The following is a 24,890-nucleotide window of genomic DNA, read 5'->3' on the forward strand; positions in this document are numbered from 1 at the left end:
GTTAACTACAGAGTTGCACTGGAGGACGGGGGGATTCCTAAACAGGTGTTCCCTCAGGTGAAAAGAATAGTGTTTTTGTTATTTGTGGTTTTTCTACATTCATAGGGGTCCTGTGCCCCAACCCCAGAGAATATGGAAGGATGAGTGTATGTTGGAAGGTGGTTGACCTCAGTCTTTGGAGGTGTTTAAACAGGTTGGCTGGCCATCTTTCAGGAGTGCTTGAATTATGTATTCCTGCAAAGAAACACATAACCATAAAATCACAGAGTTGGAAGGGGCTGTGAGAACCAGCTAGTTCAACCTCAGCCATGTAGAAATACACAACTATCTGAGAGGCAGATTGGGCTAGACATTCATGGCCCCTTCCAGCTCTATGAGAAGAGCCCTGGTTATATGCAGTGGTTATATGCCAGTCCTGCTGCAACCCCAAGTTTGTAAGATCGATCTTAGGGCCCCAAGGTTGACTCAGTCTTCCATCTTTTCACAGGTCAGTAAAATGAATACCCAGCTTGTTGGGGGCAATTGACTTACACATTGTAAACCACTTAATAATAATAATAATAATAATAATAATAATAATAATAATAATAATAATAAATTTTTATTTGTATACTGCCCTTCTGAAAATCAGGGCGGTGAACAGCATCTAATAACAATACATACATATACATTAAAACAATTCAATAAAAACAATAAAATTAACATGCCGGCCTACAGTGCTGACGAGGGGGGGGAGAGTTGCTGGTCAGGGGTAGACTTGTTCGAATAGATGGGTTTTTAGCCCCTTCCTAAATTAGGCTAGGGAGGTGGCTGAGCGGAGCTCGAAGGGCAGCACGTTCCAGAGGTTTGGGGCTAAGATGGAGAAAGCCCTCCTAGAGGTGGAATTATATTTCACCTCTGGAACTCTTAGCAGTAGCTGCCCTGAAGATCGAAGTGCATGGGGCGGATTGTACGGAGAGAGGCGGTCCTCCAGGTACCCTGGGCCCAAGCCATTTAGGGCTTTATAGGTGATTACCAACACCTTGTATTGCGCCAGGAAGCGAATAGGCAGCCAATGTAAGTCTTTAAGGACAGGTGTTATATGACTGGCCCTGGCAGTGCCAGTGACCAGACGGGCTGCCATATTCTGCACAAGTTGCAGCTTCCGAGTATGGTACAAGGGTTGCCCCATGTAGAGCGCATTGCAGAAATCCAACCTAGAGGTTACCAGGGCGTGTACAACAGTTTCAAGGTCTCCCCGGTCGAGGTAGGGACACAGTTGGCGTATCAGCCGAAGCTGATAACAGGTGCTCCTGACCGTCGCATCCACCTGAGATGTAAGGTGGAGCGATGAGTCCAGGAGCACCCCCAAGCTGCGTACAGAGTCCTTCACGGAAAGTGTGATTCCGTTCAGGACAGGTGGAACCACCGCCAGCCCCGGACCGGGGGAACCTATCACCAGTACTTCCGTCTTCTCTGGATTCAGGCTGAGTCTGTTGTCCCTCATCCAGCCCATTACCGACTCCAGACAGGCCACGAGAGGAGAGACGCCAATCCCGGTCACTGCATCAGTCGGAGACATAGAGAAGACTATTTGGGTGTCATCAGCGTACTGATAACACCGCGCCCCATGTCTCCGGATGATCTCTCCCAGCGGTTTCATGTAAATGTTGAAAAGCATGGGAGACAGAATGGCTCCTTGAGGGACCCCAGATGTAAGGGCCCTCTCATTGGAGCGCACGTCTCCCAGCTGCACCATCTGGGACCTCCCGGAGAGGTAGGACCGGAACCACTGGAGCGCAGTGCCCCTGATTCCCACCTCCGCCAGGCGCCCCAGAAGGATACCATGGTCTATGGTATCGAAAGCCGCTGAGATGTCCAAGAGCACTAACAGGGACATGCTTCCCCTTTCCATGCCCAGACGGAGATCATCGACCAAGGCAACCATAGCAGTCTCAACACCGTAACCCGCCCGAAAGCCGGTTTGAAATGGGTCTAGATATTCCGCTTCATCCAAGATCGATTGAAGTTGGATTGCAACTGCCCGCTCGATCACCTTCCCCAGAAATGGCAATAGCGAGATTGGCCGATAATTATTGTGCAACAGGGGGTCGAGGGAGGGCTTTTTTAATAAAGGTTTTACTATGGCCAATTTCAGGTTTGTTGGAAATTGCCCATCCCTCAATGAGGTGTTAATAATCTGCTGTAACAATAAAGTTACAGCTGGGCCCCCCTGTGCCGCTAGCCATGAGGGACAGGGATCGAGAGAGCATGTTGTCTTCCTAACACTTCCAAGGATCTTGTCCACATCCTCGGTACTGACAGACTCAAACTGATCCAGCCTAACCAAGTTCACGGATGCCCTGGATACCTCTACTCTAGGTTCTGCTCTAAGGCTGGCCTCAAGACCTTCGCTTATCCAAGAGATTTTATCCGCGAAGAAGTTGTTAAATTGGTCGCAGCAGGCCTTAGAAGGTTCAAGGATCTGGTTCAGGGCAGGAGGGAGCTGAGTTAGCTCTCTCACTACCCTGAACAACTCTGCCGGACGCGACTCCGCGGACGCGACACGTGCAGCATAGAACGAGTTCTTAGCTGCACAAATCGCCTCTCCATAGTCCTTCAAAAGATGGTCTAGGAGAGTCTTGTTGGATAAGCGCTGGTGTTTCCGCCAGCGGTGCTCTAGCCGTCGCAGGACCCGCTTCCTCGCCCGGAGATCTTCCGTATACCAGGGCTTACGTTTGGAAGCAGGCCTGAGAGAGCGCTTGGGAGCAATACTGTGTATAGCCTTAGAGAGACCGGCATCCCAGATGCCGGTCAAGACATCAACAGAATCGCCGTCATTTCCATCCATAAGCCCCTCTAGGGCTTCCTGGAACCTTTTGGGTTCCATCAGCCTTCGTGGGTGGACCATTCTAATAGGTCCGCCACCTCCGGGAGGGATCTGGGTAGAAGCCTTGATCACTGCCTCCACCAGGAAATGATCCGTCCATGACAGGGGGGAAATGTTAGTTATTTCCGCCCACGGATTTTCCATACCCGTGCAAAAAACCATATCGAGTGTATTACCCGCAGAATGCGTTGGACCCGAGACCAGTTGAGACAACCCCATGGAAGTCATGGTATCCATGAATTCACGAACCGCACCGGATGGAACGTAGCTGGCCGCGAAGGGAATGTTGAAGTCCCCCAGGACTAAAAGCCTGGGGGACTCCAACAATACCTCCGAGATCAACTGTGTCAGTTCGTTAAGGGAGTCTGTTAGCGCACGAGGTGGTTGGTACACCAACAAAATCCCTAAGCTGTCTCTGGCCCTCAGGGTCAGGTAAATATACTCGATATGAGAAGTTTGGCGAGCATGTGCTGGAAGAGACAAAGGAGGTCGCTTAGGGACAAGGCGACACCCCCCCCCCCCCGCCCACCTAACCTGGTCTGGTCCTTCACTGAGTACCCGGCAGGTAGGGCCTGGGCCCACACAGCTTCCCCACCAGGCCCAAGCCAGGTCTCAGTAATGCAAGCCAGGTCACAGTTGTTATCCTCGATTAGATCATGTATAATGTGGGACTTGTTGTTAATGGACCTGGCATTGCACAGGAGCAGAGACAGGGTTTGTGGTATGGATGGAGTGACCCTCAGGTCCCTTTGGTTAGGAGTGGGACAGGAAGGAGAGATAGATATTAAGCATCGATCTCTCCTTCCCCTGGAACGCAAGTCCCTTCTCCTACCGCCGTACCTCCCCCTGCCCCACACTACCTCAATAGGAGCTCCGCTTACAGTAGATGGACCATCCTCTGCCTCCCCAGCCCATCCATCCCCCGTTCCCATATCCTCCCCCTCCCCCCTCAGTACAGCAAAAAGGGTGAAGGAGGTTCACTATGACCATTCCTCGCCTAAAAGCCAGCAGAGGTGTGCCTCTGCTATCCTCAGACCGCTGCCGAAAATGCGCAGCTGCGCTGCGGGAGATGTTAAGTCCAAGGGCGGCTCCTCTGCGTGGGTGCGCAGCTGCGAAGTGTCCTCCAACACGGAGGGCCGTCCGGCGACACAACAGCAGCCCCAACAGCAGCAACACAGTCCTTGGGGGCGGGCAGAGGCGGGACGGAGGAGGAGGGCCAGACGCGCTGGTTTTGAGTGCGCCGCTCTCACCGACACACCCCTCCCCCGCCTTCCTCCAGGTGTTCCTGGCCCCCGGGATGGGCGCTTGCTTGCTGGGGAGCTGGAGATGTTAAGTCCAAGGGCGGCTCCTCCGCGTGGGTGCACTTAGGGGGTGCACTGATAGGTATAGAAATGTGAAGTGGAAGGCTTTCATGGCCAGCATCCATAGTTTTTTGTGGGTTTTTCGGGCTATGTGGTCATGTTCTAGTATAGAAATGTGCTATTGCTATGAGCTTATGGAACTCTGTACCATTAAAATGGCACCCATTTGACTTGTACATGTCAGACTGCTGTTAAAGACAGAGAGGATGGACCAAAGAATAAGTGGATCACCTCTATCATGTTTACATCCCAATCTATCCTTGCCAGATGATTCAAGACAGATTTTTTTAAAGGAAGCACTCACAGGCTTAACTAGATTGAGGCCAGACCATGGCCAGAATCCAATTTCTAGATCCAACTAGAATGGATCCATTAAATCAATGGAATTTATATGAGGGTTGACTTGCCAGTCAGCTATTGATTAACAGCTGGATTGAGGCCTGTGAGCTTGGATTCAGCAGTACAGTGTGTGTTTGTGTGTGTGTGTGTATTTAAAATCAGGCAGTTCAGATTCTGCAAACATTGCCAATTTCTCTACTAGGAAGTCTTCCTGCCCTGTAAGCTATGAAACTGAACATTCAGAAACATTCACCTTAATTGCCGGCCACATCTTCCAAAATTCCTCAACAATTCACTAACAATTGTTCTTAAGCAATAACAAATGACAGCACAAGCTTGTTACACTATCACACCCTGCCGTTCCTTCATTGTGCTCAAAGCTTCAGTCCAACAATCTAACCAGCAAACCACACTGTAGTTGCTCTTATCATTACCATTGTTGTTAACCTCACAGTAATTAAGAAAAAGAGGAAGATGAATAGGCAGCAACAACTGCAGGAGTTGTTGATGATGACCATCACCACCATTGCTGTTGTTGTTGTGTGCCCTGAAGTCATTTCTGACTTATGGCAACACTAAGGCAAAACTATCACAGAGTTTTCTTGGTAAGTTTCTTCAAAGGAGGGTTTGCCATTGCCATCTTCTGAGGCTGAGAGAGTGTAACTTGCCCAAGTAAGCTTCATAGCTCAGTGGAGACTTAAAACCTGGTCTTCAGTATCCTAATCCAACATGCAAACCACTATGCCACACTGGCTCTCACCAGTGTCACAAATGTGGAAATCCCTGTCAGAATTGAAGGTCCTGTCTGCAAAGGCCCATTTCCCCCTTGTTCTGATGTCATCCTGTTCAGACAACGTACATCCCAAACCCCAGTTCTGGTGCAAGCAGTCTGGACAATATCCATCACATTCTGCACTGAAACTGAGTCATACCACCCTTACCATGCATTTTAAAAGTTACTTGTTAGTCCAGTTCTTTTGGGAAGATCTGTAGCCCTTTCCCCCCATGCTATAGTGGCTGTCTGTACAGGTGTCCCATTGAGCCACCTGGTATATCTGGTGCCACTGTGGGCATCAGAATGAGGTTGCCAGTTATGTGAGCATTGCTGGGTGCTTTCCTCTGACTTCAGAAGTGAGCAACTCACACAAGTGGTAGATGAACAGGGTGGCTAAGTGGGACATGTGTGCAGACAACTGCTGTGGTCCAGGAATGGAGAGCCAGGTAACAGTGTGGATCAGGGCAGCTGCAGACAGGGCCAAAGACAAAGACCGTAAAATAGTTAACCCCTACAAATTGAGACTCAGCACCTCTGGAAAAATGAAACAATAGCTGATCCAACGATGATAGGTGCTCTGGGAACAACCCCAATCCAAATGACCAAACATCTGAATGAAGTTCCTACAGACAGGGTCACAACTGCAATGCTGCAAAAAGTCACACCAATTGGAGCATTCCACACTATTCAACGACACCTCACTGATTCCTAGATTCTTGGATAAAATCTGAATCGCTGATGGTCCAAAATTCCCGTCAGTCATAGGACTTTATCACACTAGATGATTACCGAGCAGAAATGGGAGTTAAATGTAGAACACCCCCCCACACACACACACACACAAATGCAGGATGTTTTTCAGACAGCATTTCTTTGAAAGAGCAATAAAGGGAATGGAAAGTCAACAAAAATGACATCTTTTTTGGGGAACTTCCCAAAAGTAAAAAGGTATTGTTTTCATTGACTTTCTGTTTGCTTTATTTTCGTGTTATTGCTCTTTGGCGCAAACGTGTCTGAAAAACATCACGCATTTGTGGGTTTTTTTTTTCTACTTTTAAAATCGCATTTCTGCCCGGGATTTGGATAATGCCAACATTTCACAGATGAAAACTGGGATACATGGTGACAAAGCCACAGCACAGTGTGGTCAAGATGGCAAAAGTTACTAATGAGGAAGAATGCCCAAGCTAGGAGAGGCTGCAGCAGTTTGCTTTTTCCTGAGCCTCCTAGGAAGGGCAAAAGCCTTCTCCTTCTTCTCCCCATCTGTTGAGTTAATTGTGTTTGAACTCAGCTTGAAGCAAATGAAAAAAGTTGAGGACAAAGGAGGAGAGTAGGAGAAGGAAAAAGAAAAAGAAACTGGGGCATTTTAAAAGCAGCTGAAATAGTGGGATGACAGAGGATTAACTGAGAATGTCTCTGCCAAATTGGAACTGTTGGAGAGTATGAGACTGCAAAACTGAGTATATGCATGTAACAAAAACAAATATGCAACCAACACTACAATTATCTATTCCAGTTCCCTAAGGTACCAAACTGAAATGGACCAAAGATTAAAGGTAGGGAGGTGGTCAAGTAAATCATCTGCTCCCATCTGTGGGGGAAAGGATCTGTGTGTAGCATGGATCTCATATTTGAAACATGCATCACATGGTCAAGTTTGTAGCTACAACATGTAATATGAGGACACTCCAGGCTACGCAAAGAGAGGTCAATGTTCCACAGTTAACCTTTACAAACCTGCTGAAGGGACACAGTGGCAATAGCAACAAGCACTACATCAAGAAAGTTTAAATCAGAGTGGGGTGACTTATGCTCTACGGCTTCCAGAATTTTACCACGCTCAGACAACTGGGAATTGGCATCTAAAAACATCTGGAAAGCCAAAGGATTTCCAGACCCAGAATTAAAGTGATATTCTTACCAAGCTGGTATTTGTCAGTATGTTGGGTTCTATCACCTATCCAAACACATTGCTATGGGGTGGGGGTATGGGGTGGGGGCAGCTAGGAAAATGTGTTTCCCCCCCTTTTCATTTCAGGTTTCCTGTGGTCTCTCCTCAACTTCAACAAAAAATGCTCAAATTTGTTGTTGTGTGCTGCCAAATCAATTTTGGAGGAATAGCAACCGTAAGGCAAACCTATTGCAGTGTTTTCTTGGCATCTTTTCTCAGAAGTTTGCCACTGCCATTTTCTGAGGCTGAGAGACTGTAACTTGCCCAAGGTCACTCAGTGGGTTTTTATGCTTGACTGGTGCTCCACCACAAATCCAAAGATTCTGCAACAGCCCTGATGCTGCAATAGCCAGAGAAAATTATGTTGTGCAAATTTGCTGAATGTTGGTTCACAAATTGGGAGTTTATTTTTGTATATACAAACCCTCCCTATTGGCAGGCTTCTGATCTGTGAATATGATCACCATGCCCCATATTATTCAATGGCGGCAATGTGAATGTGCACATGCTGACGCGTGAGTGTTCACATCACTGCCACTGAATAATATGGGGAGCAATCATCCATGGTTTTTAGCTTCCATGGGGGGCAGGCAGAATCAAATTCCACCTGATACCAAGGGCCCACTGTATATTTCCCCCTCATTTCTTAGACTCTGCATGCTGAAATACAATGGGTTCTTGGTATCTGTTGGGGTTTGGTTCCAGGATCCACCTTGGATACCAAAATCTGTGGATGCTCAAGTCCCATTATATGCAGCGGGGTAGTAAAATGGCGCCCCTTAAATAAAATGACAAAAATCAAGGTTTGCTTTTAGGAGTGTGTCTCTCTGTGTATAATATTTTCATGCCCTGGATGGTTGAATCCGTGGATACTGCAGACTAACTGTAACGCCATTTGGCACCACATTAAGCATTGTGCAGCTATGGTTGGTGCTTAATGTCTCATGCACCAGTTCCATGGAAAGCAGTTCAATGCTCATTTGCCTTTCATTTGCAAAACAACTACAACTACTCAGCTGGTAAGGGGGGGGGGGGTTAAGATCTGGGGTGAAGAACTAAACAATCCCATCTCATTCCCACCCCAGATGGAAAGGTGCTGAATGTGGTTCATTCATGTATAACACCACTGTAGCAATTAACAGGCAAGTGTGAGTCTCAAAGTGATGCTGCCACAAGCAAGGGCTAAGACGGGGAAGGAGGGAAACAGGCCCAACACAGTTGTTATTTATGTGCAAGGTTTTTGCTCCTACTGTTGCACTGAGAATTCAGATCTCCAGAGGGATGCAAAGGGAATTTAGTGTTCCTTGTCAATAGACAAATATTTACAAGTAATTTACATGAGACAGCCGGCATGGTGCAGTGGTTTGACCACTGGACTATAACTCTGGAGCCCAGAGTTCACATTCTGGCTCAGCCATGAAAACCACTGGATGACTTTTGGCAAGTCACACTCTCTCAGCCTCAGAGGGAGGCAAAGAAAATCCCATTATAGGTTCGCCTTAGGGTCATCATAAGTTGGAAACAACTTGAATGCACACAACAACAACAACTTAACATGAGCAGCTTTGTTTTCATCAGGCCAGTAATGATTAATGCACAAGTTACAATATATACAATATATACAATATATACAAGTTACAATCCAATAATACAGAGGTCTTTAAAAAACAAACACTCTACCACTAGACTGAAAGCTGCACAGGTCCTTACTCTGGATGCATAACCATAGAAACTGAGAATTCAGATCTCCAGAGGGATGCAAAGGGGACTTAGTGCTCTTTGTCAATAGATCAATATTTACAAGTAATTTATATTAGAGAGCCAATGTGGCGCACTGGTTTGAACACTGGACTATGACTCTGGAGACCAGAATCTGAATCAATCCCAGAACAATGCAAACATGAAGAAATTATTGGCAGGCACCAGGCAGAGTAAGCATCCCAAATATCTTAGCTTCTCATCTCCTCCTAATAAGTTTCTAGCCCTTAAGTAGCCTTGATGTATCTGAAACTGTGTGTAATGATGTATCTCAAAACTGTGTATAGAAGTCCAGAAGCCAATGGGAGGGCTGAGTGGGGATTTCAGCAGCTGCTGTTTTAAAGTACTAACCTTTTGGACCCAAATACAGTGGGCCATTGCTATCTGCTGGGGTTTGGTTCTAGGTCCCCCGTGGATGCCCAAATCTGCAGATGCTCAAGTCCCATTAAATACAACAGTATAGGAAAATGGTGTCTCTTATCTAAAATGGCAAAATCAAGGTTTGCTTTTTGGAATATTATTATTTTTCAAACCAGGGATGGTCAAGTCAGTTGAGAAAGAATCTGTAGATATGGAGGAGCAACTGTAGTTATTTGCCAGAGCTTGGAAACATTACTATCTTAACAAATGGAACTGTCTAGAGGAAAAACAATGATAATGCTGGTAAAGAATGACTTATATTTTAATGAAATAATATCAATAATTTTTCTAAAGGAAATATTACTATCTTATACTACAGCTCCAGATTCCTCTGGCCAGTGTGGCTACACCATGGGACCTGGCACAAATGAAGTTGTCCATAACGAACCATGCATTCAAACGACAAGAAAAGAGATTCCACTTCAACATTAGGAAGAACCTAATGACATTAAGAATTGTTTGACAGTGGAACACGCTCTCTCAGAGAATGGTGGAGTCTCCTTCTTTGGAGGTTTTTAAACAGAGGCTGGATGGCCATCTGCCGCAGGGATTGCTTTGGGGTGGTGTCTTCCTGCATGGCAGAATGGGGTTGGATTAGATGACCCTTGGAGGTGTCTTCCAATTCTATGATTACATGAGCAGTAGACTGCTGGATCTAGGAACAAGTGAGGCGATTGCTTATGCGTTTATTTTCTGAAGTTTCTCCCATCTGAGAAACCTCGATCATTGCTTTCTACTTTTTAAAAAACAAATAATTTTGTGATTGTTTCATATTTTTCATTCATGCTTTATTTTCATTTTCATCTTAATTTTATATTTTTCATAAGCCACTCTGTTCAGGTGAGGACTTGCTCGATTTCTGCTAGCAGCAAAAAAACCCTTTTTTGTTTTCTCATGCCTTTGATTCTTAAGTGGCCATTGCAGAAGGTCTTTCAAGTAGAGTGTTTTATCTCCTTTTATTATTATTTTTTGATTATTTGTATTTGTCATTCTCTTTGACTTATGTTGTATTGCTTTTTGTATTATGTCTGGCGACTCTGTTCTATGTTTTAGCCACTGTGGTGTAGTGCTTTGAGCACTGAACTGTATCTCCGGAGACCAGGGTTCAATTCCTCACTTGCCACAAAAACCCACTGGGTGATCTTGGATAGGTCACACACTCTCAGTCCCAGAAAACCCTGTGCCTTGGAGTTGCCATAAGTCGGAAATGACTTGAGGACACATAACAACAACAATATCTTTTATAATTGTATTGTTGTTTTAATTTGCATTACTCTGACCTTCCTTGGTGGGTGCACATGTTTCTATTTTACATAGGACACCTTTGGCAGGGCTGGCTGTATAAAGCACCATGTGCATTGGTGGCACTATATAAACAAACAATAATAAACCCAAATACCCTAAAGGCATCAGATCCCCTCTGATCCTGGAAGCTAAGCAGGGTCAGCCCTGGTTAGAAATTGAATGGGAAAGTGGCTATAGCTGTAGGTTCTATTTCAGAGGAAAGAACTGGCAAAACCACCTCTGAATATTCCTTGCCTAAGAAAACCCTTTGAAATTCATGGGGGTGCCATAAGTTGACAGGTGACCTGAAAACACAGACACAGGAATGCACACACACAGAGAGCTTATTGCAACCAATTCTGTCTCTCAGCCTCAGAAACACCCCTGCAATATGAAGATAATAATACTGGCACACAGTCCAGGAATGTTAGTGAAGATACTGAGATAACGTATCAGAAGGGTTTTAAGCATTCAAAATGTGCTGCTTAGAAGATTAGAATATTGTCAGTAAGGCTTGCTGTGGAAAAGATGGAGGAAGACATCAGAGGCTTAAAAAGAAATTACTATTTGGGCTATGGTTCTCCAAATTCTCCAGCCACTGGCCAATCTGTCTGGGGGATTCTGGGCCCCAAATTTAACTTTTTCAAGTTCCATTAAGAACACAGAGAGAACCTTGCTAGATCAGGAAAAGGGTAGGAATCATTCAGACCTAACCAGCATAACCAGTAAGGAGAAATGCTGAGAGTTACACACCAATAACACCTAGAAGGTTGCACAGTCTTACCTAGATTAAATTCAGTTCCAGACAGTGACCAAGCAGATGCATTCAAGCTTCTGTAATTTGCCCTCAAGCAACTGATATTGAGAGGTACACTGCCCTTGAACATGGAGGTTCCACAAAATTATTGTGGTGAACAACTGCAGATAGGACTTCCCTCCTGCCATGAATGTGTTTCATCCTTTTCAAGAGCCATCTAAGCCTGTTATGTTCCCCACACCTTGCAATGGTCCATTTTGGATAATTAGGACTGGGATGAACCTCTAAGCCCCAGCATTCAGTATGAATTAAATGCATATCTGCTCAATCGCATAGAAAAAATAAACAGCTATTGTGTGTATGTGCCTCCAAGTTGCCTGTTGATGTATGGCAACCCCAAGAATTTCATAGGGTTTTCTTAGGCAAGGAATACTCAGAGGTGCTTTTGTCAGTTCCTTCCTCAGAAATATAGCCTAAAGCAGCTGGTATTCATTGGCAGTTACAATTGCATCTTTTATGAAGACGTGTTCTTCAGTTCACACTCACTGGGCTCCCACCTTGACCCTTTAAGTGCGGAGAGATACAGAGCAAGTCCTCAAAGGACTGTCCTAGTAGGGATGTTATTCTTCACAACATTTCTTCTTAGCAACATTCTTCTTAGCAATATTCTTCCTACTGCAAGACAGTCTTCAAAAACCACAGCTTTCAAAGATTCACAATTTGGGACTTATTCTACGCAAAATTTGGGTGTGGATGTTTTGCAATGAAAACAGCGTTTCCTGCAGACAAAATATTATTACCTATTCTGGACAGTTCCTGTGCAGAAAATGCTTTCAATGTAAGTCAGTCCTGTGCAAATTTTGCACTGAACATGACTGAAACTGATCATTGTTCACATCAGTCCAAGATTCTTCTAGTCAGCGTTTTCTACAGTCAGAAAATATGGGTTTTGACCAATATATATTTTTGCAAATATTCTTTCTTTTCCAAATGGATATCAAGCAGAACCACCAGAAGTGCCCAGTTCTTAACCCCTATCTCCACATCAAGCAGGTTTTGGATATCTGCATTGCCTCCAAGAACAGAATTTTGCAATCTGAGCAAATAAAGGTAGTGGCAGTTGCACCTTTTTGTTTTGACAAGACATGCTGAAACAATTACTCTCCTGAAAGTAGTCCCATTCACACCACAATAACCCTCCTCTTATTGTCCACCTTCTCCACCTCTTGTGAAAAAGGATTCCACCACGCAACCGGGCATTAAGTAATTTAGAGAATGCAAAGGTACAGCGCTCACCTGCCTTCAGCTCCAAGGGCCCAGCAGCCAGAAATCCTGACTCCTGAGTAGACAGGAGATCGGTTCATTTCCCTCCTTAGATGTAGGAGGGTCTGAATCTGGAGTCTCCTTTAACTTTAGGAGACTTTACTGGCTCTTTGAGTGTCAGTGCTGAACTTGGTGTCTCATCCCAGGCTCAAAACACACAAATTCTTTGTAAAGCAGATTGTACGCACTCTACCCATGACAGTGGTAAGTAATGTAGGTCTCTCCTTTGGGGTAACACAGGATGAAAATGGGGATTTGGGAAATGCCTGCCAAATAGCTCAAATATATCCCAGAAGGGCTACCGTGGCAATCAGAAGGGAAGGAATAGAGGGAAAGAAGAGAGAACCGGGCTGAGAACGCAAGAGTAGCCAACACGCCTAAGAGGATAACTTAACCTAGAGATTATGTTCATTACCTGATATTAATAGCACTGACTTTGCAAAGGGAAGAGCAGTCACACAGCATAGACGGGAGCAGCCCTCTGCTCCTGGGACACCAAAACGCAGCAGCTGGCCCAAGGCCATGGAAGGCTGTTTCTGATATTCAGTCTATCCTGGGCTCACCAGAGAAGCACTGTGAGCAGCCATAGCTCCATCACACCTTGTTGCTCAATTATGCCTGCACTCCCCAACTCCCCGGGGTCTCATTATACAGGCCTCTACCTGAGATCCTTTCACTTGGAGATGTCAGAGAGACAACCCCTGGGTCCTTCTCCATGCAATGCATATGTCCTACAAGGAAGCTCTGGGCCTACCTGGGCTACAGGTAATGACATAAGAAGCTACGATCCCAAAGAAATAATCTTTCGATCTGGCGGCAGCTCTCCGATCCCACAGGTGAGAGATAGATGGACTAGATCCTGAGGCTTTCTGCATGTGTAATGGATATGCTCTACGACTGAGCTTTGGACCCGATCTACCATCACTGGATTAGGCAGGTACAGTACTACCAGTAGCAAATAAAATTCTCATTTTTAGAGATTGGGGGGAGGGCATCAATTGACCACTCATAGAAAGAAAATAAAAGATATGCTGTATCAGCAAGCAGTATTGTGGGTTGCCAGGATTGAAGAACACAACAATGGAAAGAGGAAAGGTAGAAGATGCTTAATGGATCTGTTAAAAATAGCAGAGGAAAAGGATTCAGAAATTTTGGGGTCTGGCCTTCCTTCTCCAATATTCAGGATGAAGAGGGGAGGAATTCCAGGGCAAGGACACTGTCTTGAAAAAGTGTGTGTATACAAGTAAACAGTCAGCCCTCCATGGATTTTCTATACAGAAATTCAAGCATAACATAGTTTGAAAATATTTAACAAAAGGTTAAAATATTGAACTGAATGGATCTCAGTGGATATTGTATTATGGGTTGCCAGGACTGAAGAACACAACAATGGAAAAAGGAAAGGTAAAACATCCTTAATGCATCTGTTGGCAATAAGAGAGGTAAAAGATTATACTGAGTCAGAAATGCTGGGACCTGACCTTGTTTCTCTAATACTAAGGATGAAGGGGGAGGAATCTCAGGGCAAGAGCACTGTCTTGAAAAAATGTGTGGGTACAGTCAGCCCTCTGTACCTATGGATTTTTTTTTTTTACAGTCAGCCCTCCATATCAATGGATTCTTTATCCATGGATTCAAGCATTTATGGTTTGAAAACATTTTAGAAATCTGTAAATTCCAAAAAGTAAACCTTGTGTTTGCCATTTTATATAAGGGACACCATTTCACTATGGCATTGTATTTAATAGGACTTGAGTATCCACAGTTTTTGTTATTCATGGGGGGTCCTGGAACCAAACCCCAGCAGATACAAAGGGCCCACTGTATATATTTTCCTCATCTCTTAGTGATTCCTTTAAAAAAAACACTGAATGGCATATTTTGTGCAACTGTGGTTAACCTATGTAATGTCATCTTTGTAACATCATCTTTGTAATCACTAGGACTTGCCCTATGGGACACCATAACAGATCAGTCCCAAGTATTAAGTTCTGACCCTGAACTCTCAAAGGACTGGGATACTCCTGACCTGGCAGCTCTAAGATATACCCTTTTTACTGAGCTGCAGCCAGATTTTTGGGATGGGATACAAAGCTTGGAAGAGTTACATTTCCTGGATCATAACTCCTAGAATTCCCCAGCTAGCACAGCCATTATGATTCTGGGGCTTATAGTCCATACAAGCATCTTTTTTCAGGAAGTGTCCTGGAGGCATGGATTTAAAATGCACAACCAGGGGGATGGGGAGGTAAGAGGACAATGGAGAAGAACCAAAGCAAATATAGTGGGCCCATGGTATCTACTGGGGTTTGGTTGCAGGACCTCCTGTGGATACCAAAATCAGTGGATGCTCAAGTCCCATTACAGTTGTCCCTCTGTTTTCATGGGGGACCCGTTCCAGACCCTCCCTGCGAAAACAGAGGGCCCAAACAGTCAGGCCAAAATACAGCTGCTTCAAGCCACTTCGGAGGTATGCTGTTTAAATGACACATGCATCTTAAGAGGCCAGAAACTGCACCAAAGCTATGCTCCAGTCCTTAGGACTGGAGTGTGGCTTTGGCACAGCTTCAGCCTCTTAGGACGCATGCAGCATTTAAACAGCATGCCTCCGAAGTGACTTGAAGCAGCTTTATTCTGTGGGCAGTGGATACTTCAGTTGGTGGATTCCTTGTAAATGGCCTGTCTGTTTGGCCCTAGAGACTCATGTATATTCAAGCCCCATGGGCTTGAATGGGGCGTGTGCCCACAAGTGCATGCAGGGAATGCGCCACAGTGACACACCCCATTAAAAATAACGAAGGTTGCCCCTTCATGAATATTCAAGACCGCAGACCTCAAATCCGTGACAAAGGAGGGGCAACTGTATACAATGGCTGTTGTGGGACAAAGTTCTCCATGACATTCTTGCAAACAAGCTTGTAAAATATGGGCTAGACATGGCAACTGTTAAGTGGATTTGTAACTGGTTGACCGGACGAACCCAAAGGGTGCTCAACAATGGCACCTTTTCATCCTGGAGAGAAGTGACCAGTGGGGTCCCACAGGGCTCTGTCCTGGGCCCAGTACTGTTCAACGTTTTTATCAATGACTTGGAGGAAAAAATTGGAGGAATACTTATCAAATTTGCAGATGACACCAAATTAGGAGGAATAGCTAATACTCCAGAGGCCAGGATCAACATTCAAAATGATCTGAATAGACTAGAAAGCTGGGCCAAAGCTAACAAAATAAAATTCAACACAGAGAAATGTAAGGTACTGCACTTAGGGCAAAAAAAAATGAAATGCACAGATATAGGATGGGGGACACCTGGCTTAAGGAGACAACATGTGAAAGGAATCGAGGAGTCCAAGTAGACCACAAGTTGAACATGAGTCAACAGTGCGATGCGGCAGCTAACAAGGCCAATGTGATTTTAAGCTGCATCAATAAAAGTATAGTGTCTAGATCAAGAGAAGTAATAGTGCCACTCTATTCTGCTTTGGTCAGGCCCCACCTGGAATACTGTGTCCAGTTCTGGGCGCCACAATTCAAAAAGGATACTGAGAAACTGGAGCGTGTCCAGAGGAGGGCGACTAAAATGGTGAAGGGTCTGGAAACCTTGCCCTATGAGGAACGCCTTAGGGAGCTGGGTATGTTTAGCCTGGAGAAAAGAAGGTTAAGAGGTGATATGATAGCCCTGTTTAAATATTTGAAAGGATGTCATATTGAGGAGGGAGCAAGCTTGTTTTCTGCTACTCCAGAGACTAGGACCCGGAGCAATGGATGCAAGCTCCAGGAAAAGAGATTCCACCTCAACATTAGGAGGAACTTCCTGACAGTAAGGGCTGTTCGACAGTGGAACACACTTCCTCGGAGTGTAGTGGAGTCTCCCTCCTTGGAGGTCTTAAAATGGAGGCTGGATGGCCATCTGTCGGGATGCTTTGATCTGGATTTCCTGCATGGCAGGGGGTTGGACTGGATGGCCCTTGCTGTCTCTTCCAACTCTGTGATTCTGTGATTCTGTGATAGTAAAATGTTATCCCTTATATAAAATGGCAAAATCAAAGTTTGCATTCTGGAATGTTTGGGGGGAGGTGGATTATTTTCAAGGAGAGTCAGTGGGGTGCAGTGGTTTGATTGTTGGACTATGACTCCACAGACCAGGGTTCAAATACCTGCTCAGCAATGTAAACCCACTGGGTAACCTTGGGCATGCCACACTCTCGGCCTCAGAGGATAGCAATGGCAAACCCTCTCAGAAGAAACTTGCCAAGAAACCCCATGACAGGTTCACCTTAGGGTCACTATGCTTTGGAAATGACTTGAAGGCAAATCAACAACCTATTTTCAAGCTGTGGGTGGTTAAATCCATGGATATGGAGGGCCAACTGTAGTTCTGTATGTCATGAGTTAAGTAACACTTTCAGGTATTTTCACCCAGCAGGCTTCCATGGCTGAGCCAGGATTCGAACCCTAGACTCCCAGTGTCCTAGTCCCAATACTCAAACCACTACAGCATGCTGTCTCCTGACATTCTCTTGCATTTAATTGAATTATGAAAGATACATCCCAAGGAGTCTTGCGTAAGTGCCATTCTGTGAAAGCCAGCTCAGCAGGACGCTGAGCCACCAAGGCATCTAAGAATAAATTTCCTTCTTCGTCACCTTGCGTTGCACCCCCTGCAAGGAATTCCCACTCCGCATTCCAAGCAAGTTGAATGTTTGGCCCATAGAATATGTTTACTCTGTCTTATGACAACCCAGGTTCTGTTGTGGGAAATAAATCCAACCATTAGAGACACTCAGTCTCCAGTAAGCCCAAAGGAGAGAGATGGAACACACTGCAGTGAGAGATAAGATGGCATATGATTTGCCACATGGACTTATAAACCCAGCAGAAGAAAGGCATTTGTATGCAGCTTCCCAAAATTTTGACTTTTGCCTGATGTACTTGCTATTTAGGTTAGATTTTTTTAAAAATGTCTATTAAGATGTATATGCCAATTGTCTAAGCAAAAGGCCCACACAGCTAATTTCCTTTATCATGGATACTGCAAGTCCCATGCTCCATTTCAGTTAAAGTACGAACAATTGTTTTAAATTGGGCTGGGGGTAGAGCATAGCACTGGGCTACATGCAAGCCCTCCCCAGCCTTTTTTGAGGTTCCCAGATTGGGCTCTGGTGAAGTCACTAAGCATGACCCATTACACTTCAACCATAGTTGAACAGAACATACCATTCAAATAAAAGGCACACATATGCACAGTCTCATAAATAAGGAAAATAAGGCCTGAATCTTGTTAGTTCCAACTAAAGTTGCATAAGGATATAAATCTTCACAAATTTCATTTTCACAGACCAAGAACAAATAATTTAATTATTTTCCTCCCCCTGCCCCCAAGAATGTCTTATTTGTGGAAAAAACAATGGAGGGGCTGAAAAACACATTTTTCTGTGCAAAAAACAAAAAATTCTGAACAATTTTTTTTCTGCACAAAAAATGAAAAACTTCATTTTTTTCTGAGCAGAAAACTTGCTTAATACATTTGAAATCCTTTCTTCTGCACAAAAAGAGTGTCCATTTCCCCCACTAAGTCGTGTACTGCAAATAATTCTGTCTCTCCAGGATTTTCCTCAACAGAGTTTCCCAGGAAATCTATTTTTCATCTATTGTTTAAACATTTTTGAACATTATTTTCACTCCTAGAGCAGAGTCTGAGGCTGTTGCACTTTGGACATATCATGAGAATACATGAGTCAGTAGAAAAGAATATAATACAGTGGGGCCTTGGTATCCCCGCTGGGGTTTGATTCTAGGACCCTCGCATGGATAGCAAAATCTGTGGCTGCTCGTCCCATTAAATACAATGGCATAGTAAAACGGTGTCCCTTATATAAAATGACAAAATCAAGGTTTAAAAAGCCTGAGGATGGTTGAATTCATGGATAAAAAATCAGTGGATATGGAGGGATGACGTACATGATAAGATGGAAGGCAGTAGGGAAATAAGGAGACGGTACTACCGGTGGATAGATTCAATCAAGGAAGTCAATTTTACAGAAGATAACATCAGGAAGTGTGTTGACTTGCCATTCAACAACTGATTCAATGGATCTACTCTGCTTGGGACTTACCAGCAGGATTCCAGACAATATACACACAGGAGTTTAACACACTGGGGCTAATTTTGGAATTAAAGAGAGATTAAAGAGCATTTAAAGCATCCTGCAAATAAAGTGAAAATGGTGAGTAATTGCGCAAATGATTATCTCTCGGTGGTGATTGTCTCATAAAATATTTTTTCCAAGGATACTTTCTCTTCACCTTCTCTACCTTTCCAGCACAAGCTAAATACTAATATATTATCCCATGCTTTTTGTAAAATTTAATTTTATTCTCCATGCCTGCCTGCTTTTATGGAGCTTTTAAAACATACTTTCTATAGAAACTTAGGCCTGTTACAGACAGGCCAAAATAAAGCTGCTTCGAATCACTTTGGAGGTATGGTATTTCAATGATGCATGCGTCCCAAGAGTCCAAAAGCCGCGCCAGTTCTAAGGACTGGAGTGCAGCTTTGGTGTGGCTTTTGGACTCTTAGGACGCATGCATCGTTGAAATACCATATCTCCAAAGTGACTCGAAGCAGCTTTATTTTGGCCTGTCTGTAACAGGCCATAAAATCTTAAGAGTTGAAAGGGCCCATAAAGCCCACCTAGTCCAACCCTCTGCCATGCAGGGATACACAACTGAAGCACTCCTGGAAAATGGCCATCCATCCTCTGTTTAAAGACCTCCAAAGAAGGAGAGTCCACCAGCCTCCAAGGTAATTTATTTCACTGTCAAGCAGTTCTTACAGAACTGGACACAGGAGTTCAAGTGAGTTTTGATCAAAGCTGAATAGAGTAGCTCTAATACTTCCCTTGATCTGGACACTATACAGTCGGCCCTTCTCATACATGGGTTTTTTATACATGGATTCAATCATCCACGATTTGAAAATGTTCAAAAAAAGTATAAATTTCAAATATCAAACACTGATTTTCCATTTTTTATAAGGGAAACCATTTTGCTATGTCATTATATTTAATGGGACTTGAGCATCCATGGGTTTTGTTATACATGAGGGATCTTGGAACCAAACCCCAACGTATAACAAGGGTCCACTGTACTCCTGTTGATGCAGCCCAGAAGTACTTTGACTTTTTTTGGCTGCTGCATCACACTATTGACACATGTTTAACTTGTATTGACTCAGTAAATCTCTTGATTTATTATTAATTGGCTGGAGTACTCAGTATCACTCAAGAGAATCACTAACCATTACTAATATTCAACTTCAACTCCTCTACAAGGTGAGTCCCTTTACCGATGCCCTTGGGAGACTAGTTCTCTCCCAATCATCTCCCAAACAAATTACTCCATGAGAATAAAAGAAATAATAACTGGGATGTTCCCAGAGAACTGCAAAGTGAATTTAATGTATATCATATAGCCTAGATTTAAGCCAGAGCTTTTCAAACATCTCTAAATTTGGTGAAAATCCTTCCAGCCATTTACACATGGTGAATACCAGAGAAAGACATTTTTTTTCATATAACTAAAATAAAACTTGCAAAAAAAAAATTTTTTTTAACTCAACTCATCTAAAACTTTAAAATGATATGTCACATGACTCTGTATGAGTGAAAAATTAACTGGGGTATCTCTAGAGCTCCCACAAAATCAATTTCATATCCCATTGCTCATATTTTAAGTCAGACCATTCCCTCCCAATTTGGTAAAAATCCAATGAAAGAATAATCGAGGCACTAGCCTTCACAACTGAATTTCAGATATGCTACATTTTATGCCAGACCATACAGCTTGAGTCTAGGTTATTTGAAGAGCCATATCTCCCATTTATGAGCCCATTAGATCCACTTTCCCAGGATCATTTGGCAGGAACAAGGGAGAGGGCCTTCTCGGTGGCTGCTCCCAGTCTTTGGCACTCTCTCCCTAGAGCAGTGGTTCCCAACCTGTGGGTCGGGACCCCTTTGGGGGTCAAATGACCTCTTCATGGAGGTCGCCTAAGACCATTAGAAAAAACCTATTTAATTACAGTTATGAAGTAGCAACGAAAATAATTTCATGGGTTTGGGTCACCACAACATGAAGAACTGTATTAAGGGGTCACGGCATTAGGAAAGTTGGGAACCACTGCCCTAGAGAGACCAGGAGGGCCCCATCCCTGCTGTCCATCCATAGGCTTGTTAAAACATTCTTATGCTGTCTAGCTTGTAGAAGCTGCCTGGGATGGGCTTTTAATAGTGTGCCATTCCATTTTATGGTTGTATATAGTCTTTTAATGAATGTTGATGTTTTTGACTTTCTAAATTGTTTAACTGTCTTTTAAGTAACTTTGATATTTATGCTTTTATAAAAAAAATTGTACAGTTCTTAATCTGTATTGTTTTTAATACGTTGCATGCTGATTTAAAGCCCATTACTGGGGAAACAGCAAACTATACAATAAATAAATAAATAAATAACAGAAGAATATTTAGATATAAACTGAATAAAAACAAGTTGGAAGTAATTAGTATCATTCTTAGAAAGCACAAATTAATACAGTCCAACCTCCACATCTGCAGGATTGGCAGCCACAGTTTCATTTACCTGCATCTGGAAAAAAGGTCTCTCTAGGACCTTCAGTACAACCCTATGGTCAACCTCAGGCAGATGTTGACCATGGAGTCATGCTGGAGGAGCTCTAGATGTCTGGAGAGACCAGCTCTCTAGGCATCTGGAAGTCCCTGAGTGCACTCTATGGTCAATTTCCACCAGAATCCCAACTTGTTGTACCTGGTGGCTTCCCATGTCAGTGGGAAAATAAATACACTCTGTGTTTCACCCTGAACTTTAAAGACACTGTCCAAGGTGCTTAACATATCTGATGGATAGGATTCGGCACCATGGAGAGATCATTTATAGTTTACTACAGTGGTTCCCAACCTTTTGTGCGCCATTTGTTTTGGACTTCAGATCCTAAAAGCTCCAACCAACTTGAAGAACAGGAATTATGGGAGCAGAAGTCCAAAACATCTGGAAGGCCATGGGTTGGGAACCACTGGTCTAGAATATCTACACAAGAATAAATTCACTGTACCCCTGGACATGATAGCCAAGTACTGGAAAAGCAATAAATTGCCCACTGTGGAATCATGTTTAAATTGCTGTTGGTATCCAATGTTCATGCATTAAATCTGAAAAGGAGGAATAACAAACATGGTAAATAGCTTATGCTCCAGAGATTACAACTCAAGCCATCTTCAAATATCCAAAGGGATACCATGGGGCGAGATGGAGTGAGCTTGTTTTTTGCTATTCCAGAGATCGGAACAAAAACCAATGGATTTAAATTACAAGAAAGGAGATTCCACCTAAACCTTAGGAAGAATTTCCTAAAGGTAAAAGCTGCTCAACAAGGGAACAGACTGCCTTGGGAGGATTTGAAGCAGAGATTGGATGACCATCTTTGTACTCTGTGCTGACACAATGGGATAGAAAAACATTTGGGAGTGTATTCAGAAGTAGCTGTGTTGGCCATATAGGAAAGTATAATAACATCCAAAAACAGAGATACCTTTAATGGGTGACTACAATGCACAAAATACATAATGAAAACTTTTGAAGCTCCACTGGCTTCTTCATCAGGCAAAGGTGCTAAGAATCATGCAAGAGGAGAATATTATAAAATGACAATGTTAGTCACAGGCTTGCATTTTCTCAAGGTGTTGTTGGTGTTGTTCTTTCAAGGTATAGCTATGCAAGCAACAATTATTCAAACATCTATTCAACACCAAGCACCTGTTTGCATAGATATACCTCCAAATAACACCAACAACACCTTAAGAAAATGCAAGCCTGTGACTAACATTGTCATTTTATGTTTTTCCTCCTGTATGATTCTTAACACCCTTCCATGATGAAGAAGCCAGTGGAGCTTTGAAAGCTTGCATAATGTATGTTGTACTTTGGTTGGTCCAACAAAAGTATTACTGTTTTGTGGATTTTGGATGTTATTGTAATTTGGGAATGTGTTAGATAAATATAGGCAAAGAGGACTGCATGGATGTGTGCACAAATGTATGCATATGTGTATAAAATAATGAAAAAAATCTTTACTAAAACATGTACAGTACATTGTGCAAGTGGATGGAACTTTCAAGATCATTTGCCAGATGATAGCGTCTGACTTGACCTTCAGAATGGCTTTCCACCCCATTGCGTCTGAGTTGCCCTTCCTTTGGGATGGTTGCATCACCCTCTAGTGGCACATGGGCTCAAACCACCAGTCATCCCCATGGCAAAAGCCATTCACATAGACAGAAAACAGCCTTGAGAGCTGGGATCTTCACTTGGTGTGCATAAACAAACACAGAAAGAATGCAGTGTCACTGCAGCTTGCCAAGAAGAGTGCTTCAAACCACAAAAAGATAAGCATGAACTATTTATGTAGGTTAATGGTTTACAGGAAAGCAGTGTCTAGATCAAACAGATGCATCAGAAGTTTGTTGTTGTTGTCAAAACACCTGTTAACTCCATGTCCTCAGATGGCTAACTTACATCTGGGCTATGCTTATGATGCAATGCTCCTTTCAAGCAAATCAAAACCAAAATATATCAAAACCCTCTCCTTACAGAAAACCAATATTTCAAGCCAAATCAATCCTTCCCCATGAAATGCTAGCTTTCTACATGCAAGAGAGATAGTTTATGATCAAGAATGTAAATCTCACCTACCTTCTGAAGTGGTACAAGCCTGGACAAAGGTTAACAACTTACTGTGATATGAACTGGATCCTTATTTATTTGTCACAGGAACTACACAAGATTCTTATCTTCAGGTGCTACTATTTTTCCTTGGCACTGCAGATAAATGTGGCACCACAAACTGACAACTTAAGGTGATCACAGTCTACACTAAATGTGGTGACATCCAATAGTTATGGTCAAAACTTGGGAACATTCCTCTTTGGACTACGGATCCCAGAATTGCCCAGCCAACAGCCATACTGATGACGAATTTGGAAAAGTAATTTTTGCAAAGCTTTGGCCACAATACCACAGTCATAGTGGAAAGGATGCTATAAATAAACATTATTGTTGTTATCATCATCATCATGCTCATGTGCTCAGATAAAACTTGGGCACAGCACATAAACACTGTGACATGCTTCTAATGTGAACTGTATGAAGCTTCCCTCGTGTACAACATGGGAAATAGTTTCTCTTTTCAAGCCCACATGTGGACAAATATTTTTTATCGCATCCAAACAAACTTGATCTGGCTGGAGAATTTGGAGTGTGGGATGCCATTTGGAATGCTTAATCGATAGCTTTGCCAAATACAAATAAAAAAGAAATGGCCCTGAGTGGATTGCAGTTACATTTTTAAAATAAATACAACCTGCAGTCTCCAAGAAGCCAGTGCAACTCTAAGCATGTTTTCCTAGAAGTAAGATCTGAAAGTAAGGCTTGACTCCCAAAGAAGGGTGGATGGTTAGAACAGCCAGTTTTGCTATTATAAGCATCAGCCGCAGCACTTGCACACAAAAAGGGCAAAATGTGGCAGTCAATGCCCCCCAAAGCTTACAGACTAAATATGCATTGCAGAGAACACAAGGGAAAGAGGAAAGAGGCTAAGAACTTTTCTTTAGAGCAAAGCTGGAAGAGATCTTTTTAAAGAGCTTTGGGTCTATTTCACCAAGACTAACTTCTGAACTGGTGATAAGAGAGAATTCATAAGTGTCTTTCCTCTTGCAAAGTTCACATTCATTTTAGCAGATTTTGTTTTTAAGTCAGATACATTCCAAGTGGATTGAGACCTGGGAGGCATTCCACTCCATGTGCTATTATTAACTCATGTGCATGGAATTCAGAGCTTATCCCTGGAGGAAATATGTAGATGTTTCTGTTTCAAAAGATGTTGTTTTTTCCCACCATTCACAATGAAGGGTATTGTTGCAGAGGTTGGGGGGGAATATATATTTTTCTCTCCACTGGCCAGTAGAATCTTTCAAAGATTTTTG

General features: G+C 43.4%; 1 protein-coding gene and 1 long non-coding RNA gene across 2 annotated transcripts in view; one reads left to right on the top strand and one right to left on the bottom strand.

The window, feature by feature from the left end:
- UCKL1 (uridine-cytidine kinase 1 like 1) overlaps positions 1-13,230 on the bottom strand; it is a 61,928-nt gene extending 48,698 nt beyond the window's left edge. The window contains exon 1 of the mRNA XM_042462434.1: positions 12,811-13,230. Within this exon, the coding sequence (XP_042318368.1) occupies positions 12,811-12,878 (68 nt within the window). The 5' untranslated portion in view covers positions 12,879-13,230. The remainder of the gene's footprint in view (positions 1-12,810) is intronic.
- Positions 13,231-13,285: 55 nt separating this feature from the next.
- LOC121929789 overlaps positions 13,286-24,890 on the top strand; it is a 66,327-nt gene continuing 54,722 nt past the window's right edge. Inside the window, exon 1 of the long non-coding RNA XR_006103741.1 lies at positions 13,286-13,774. This is a non-coding gene — a long non-coding RNA (uncharacterized LOC121929789). The remainder of the gene's footprint in view (positions 13,775-24,890) is intronic.

Source organism: Sceloporus undulatus, chromosome 4 (genome assembly GCF_019175285.1).
Source record: "Sceloporus undulatus isolate JIND9_A2432 ecotype Alabama chromosome 4, SceUnd_v1.1, whole genome shotgun sequence".
NCBI lineage: Eukaryota > Metazoa > Chordata > Lepidosauria > Squamata > Phrynosomatidae > Sceloporus > Sceloporus undulatus.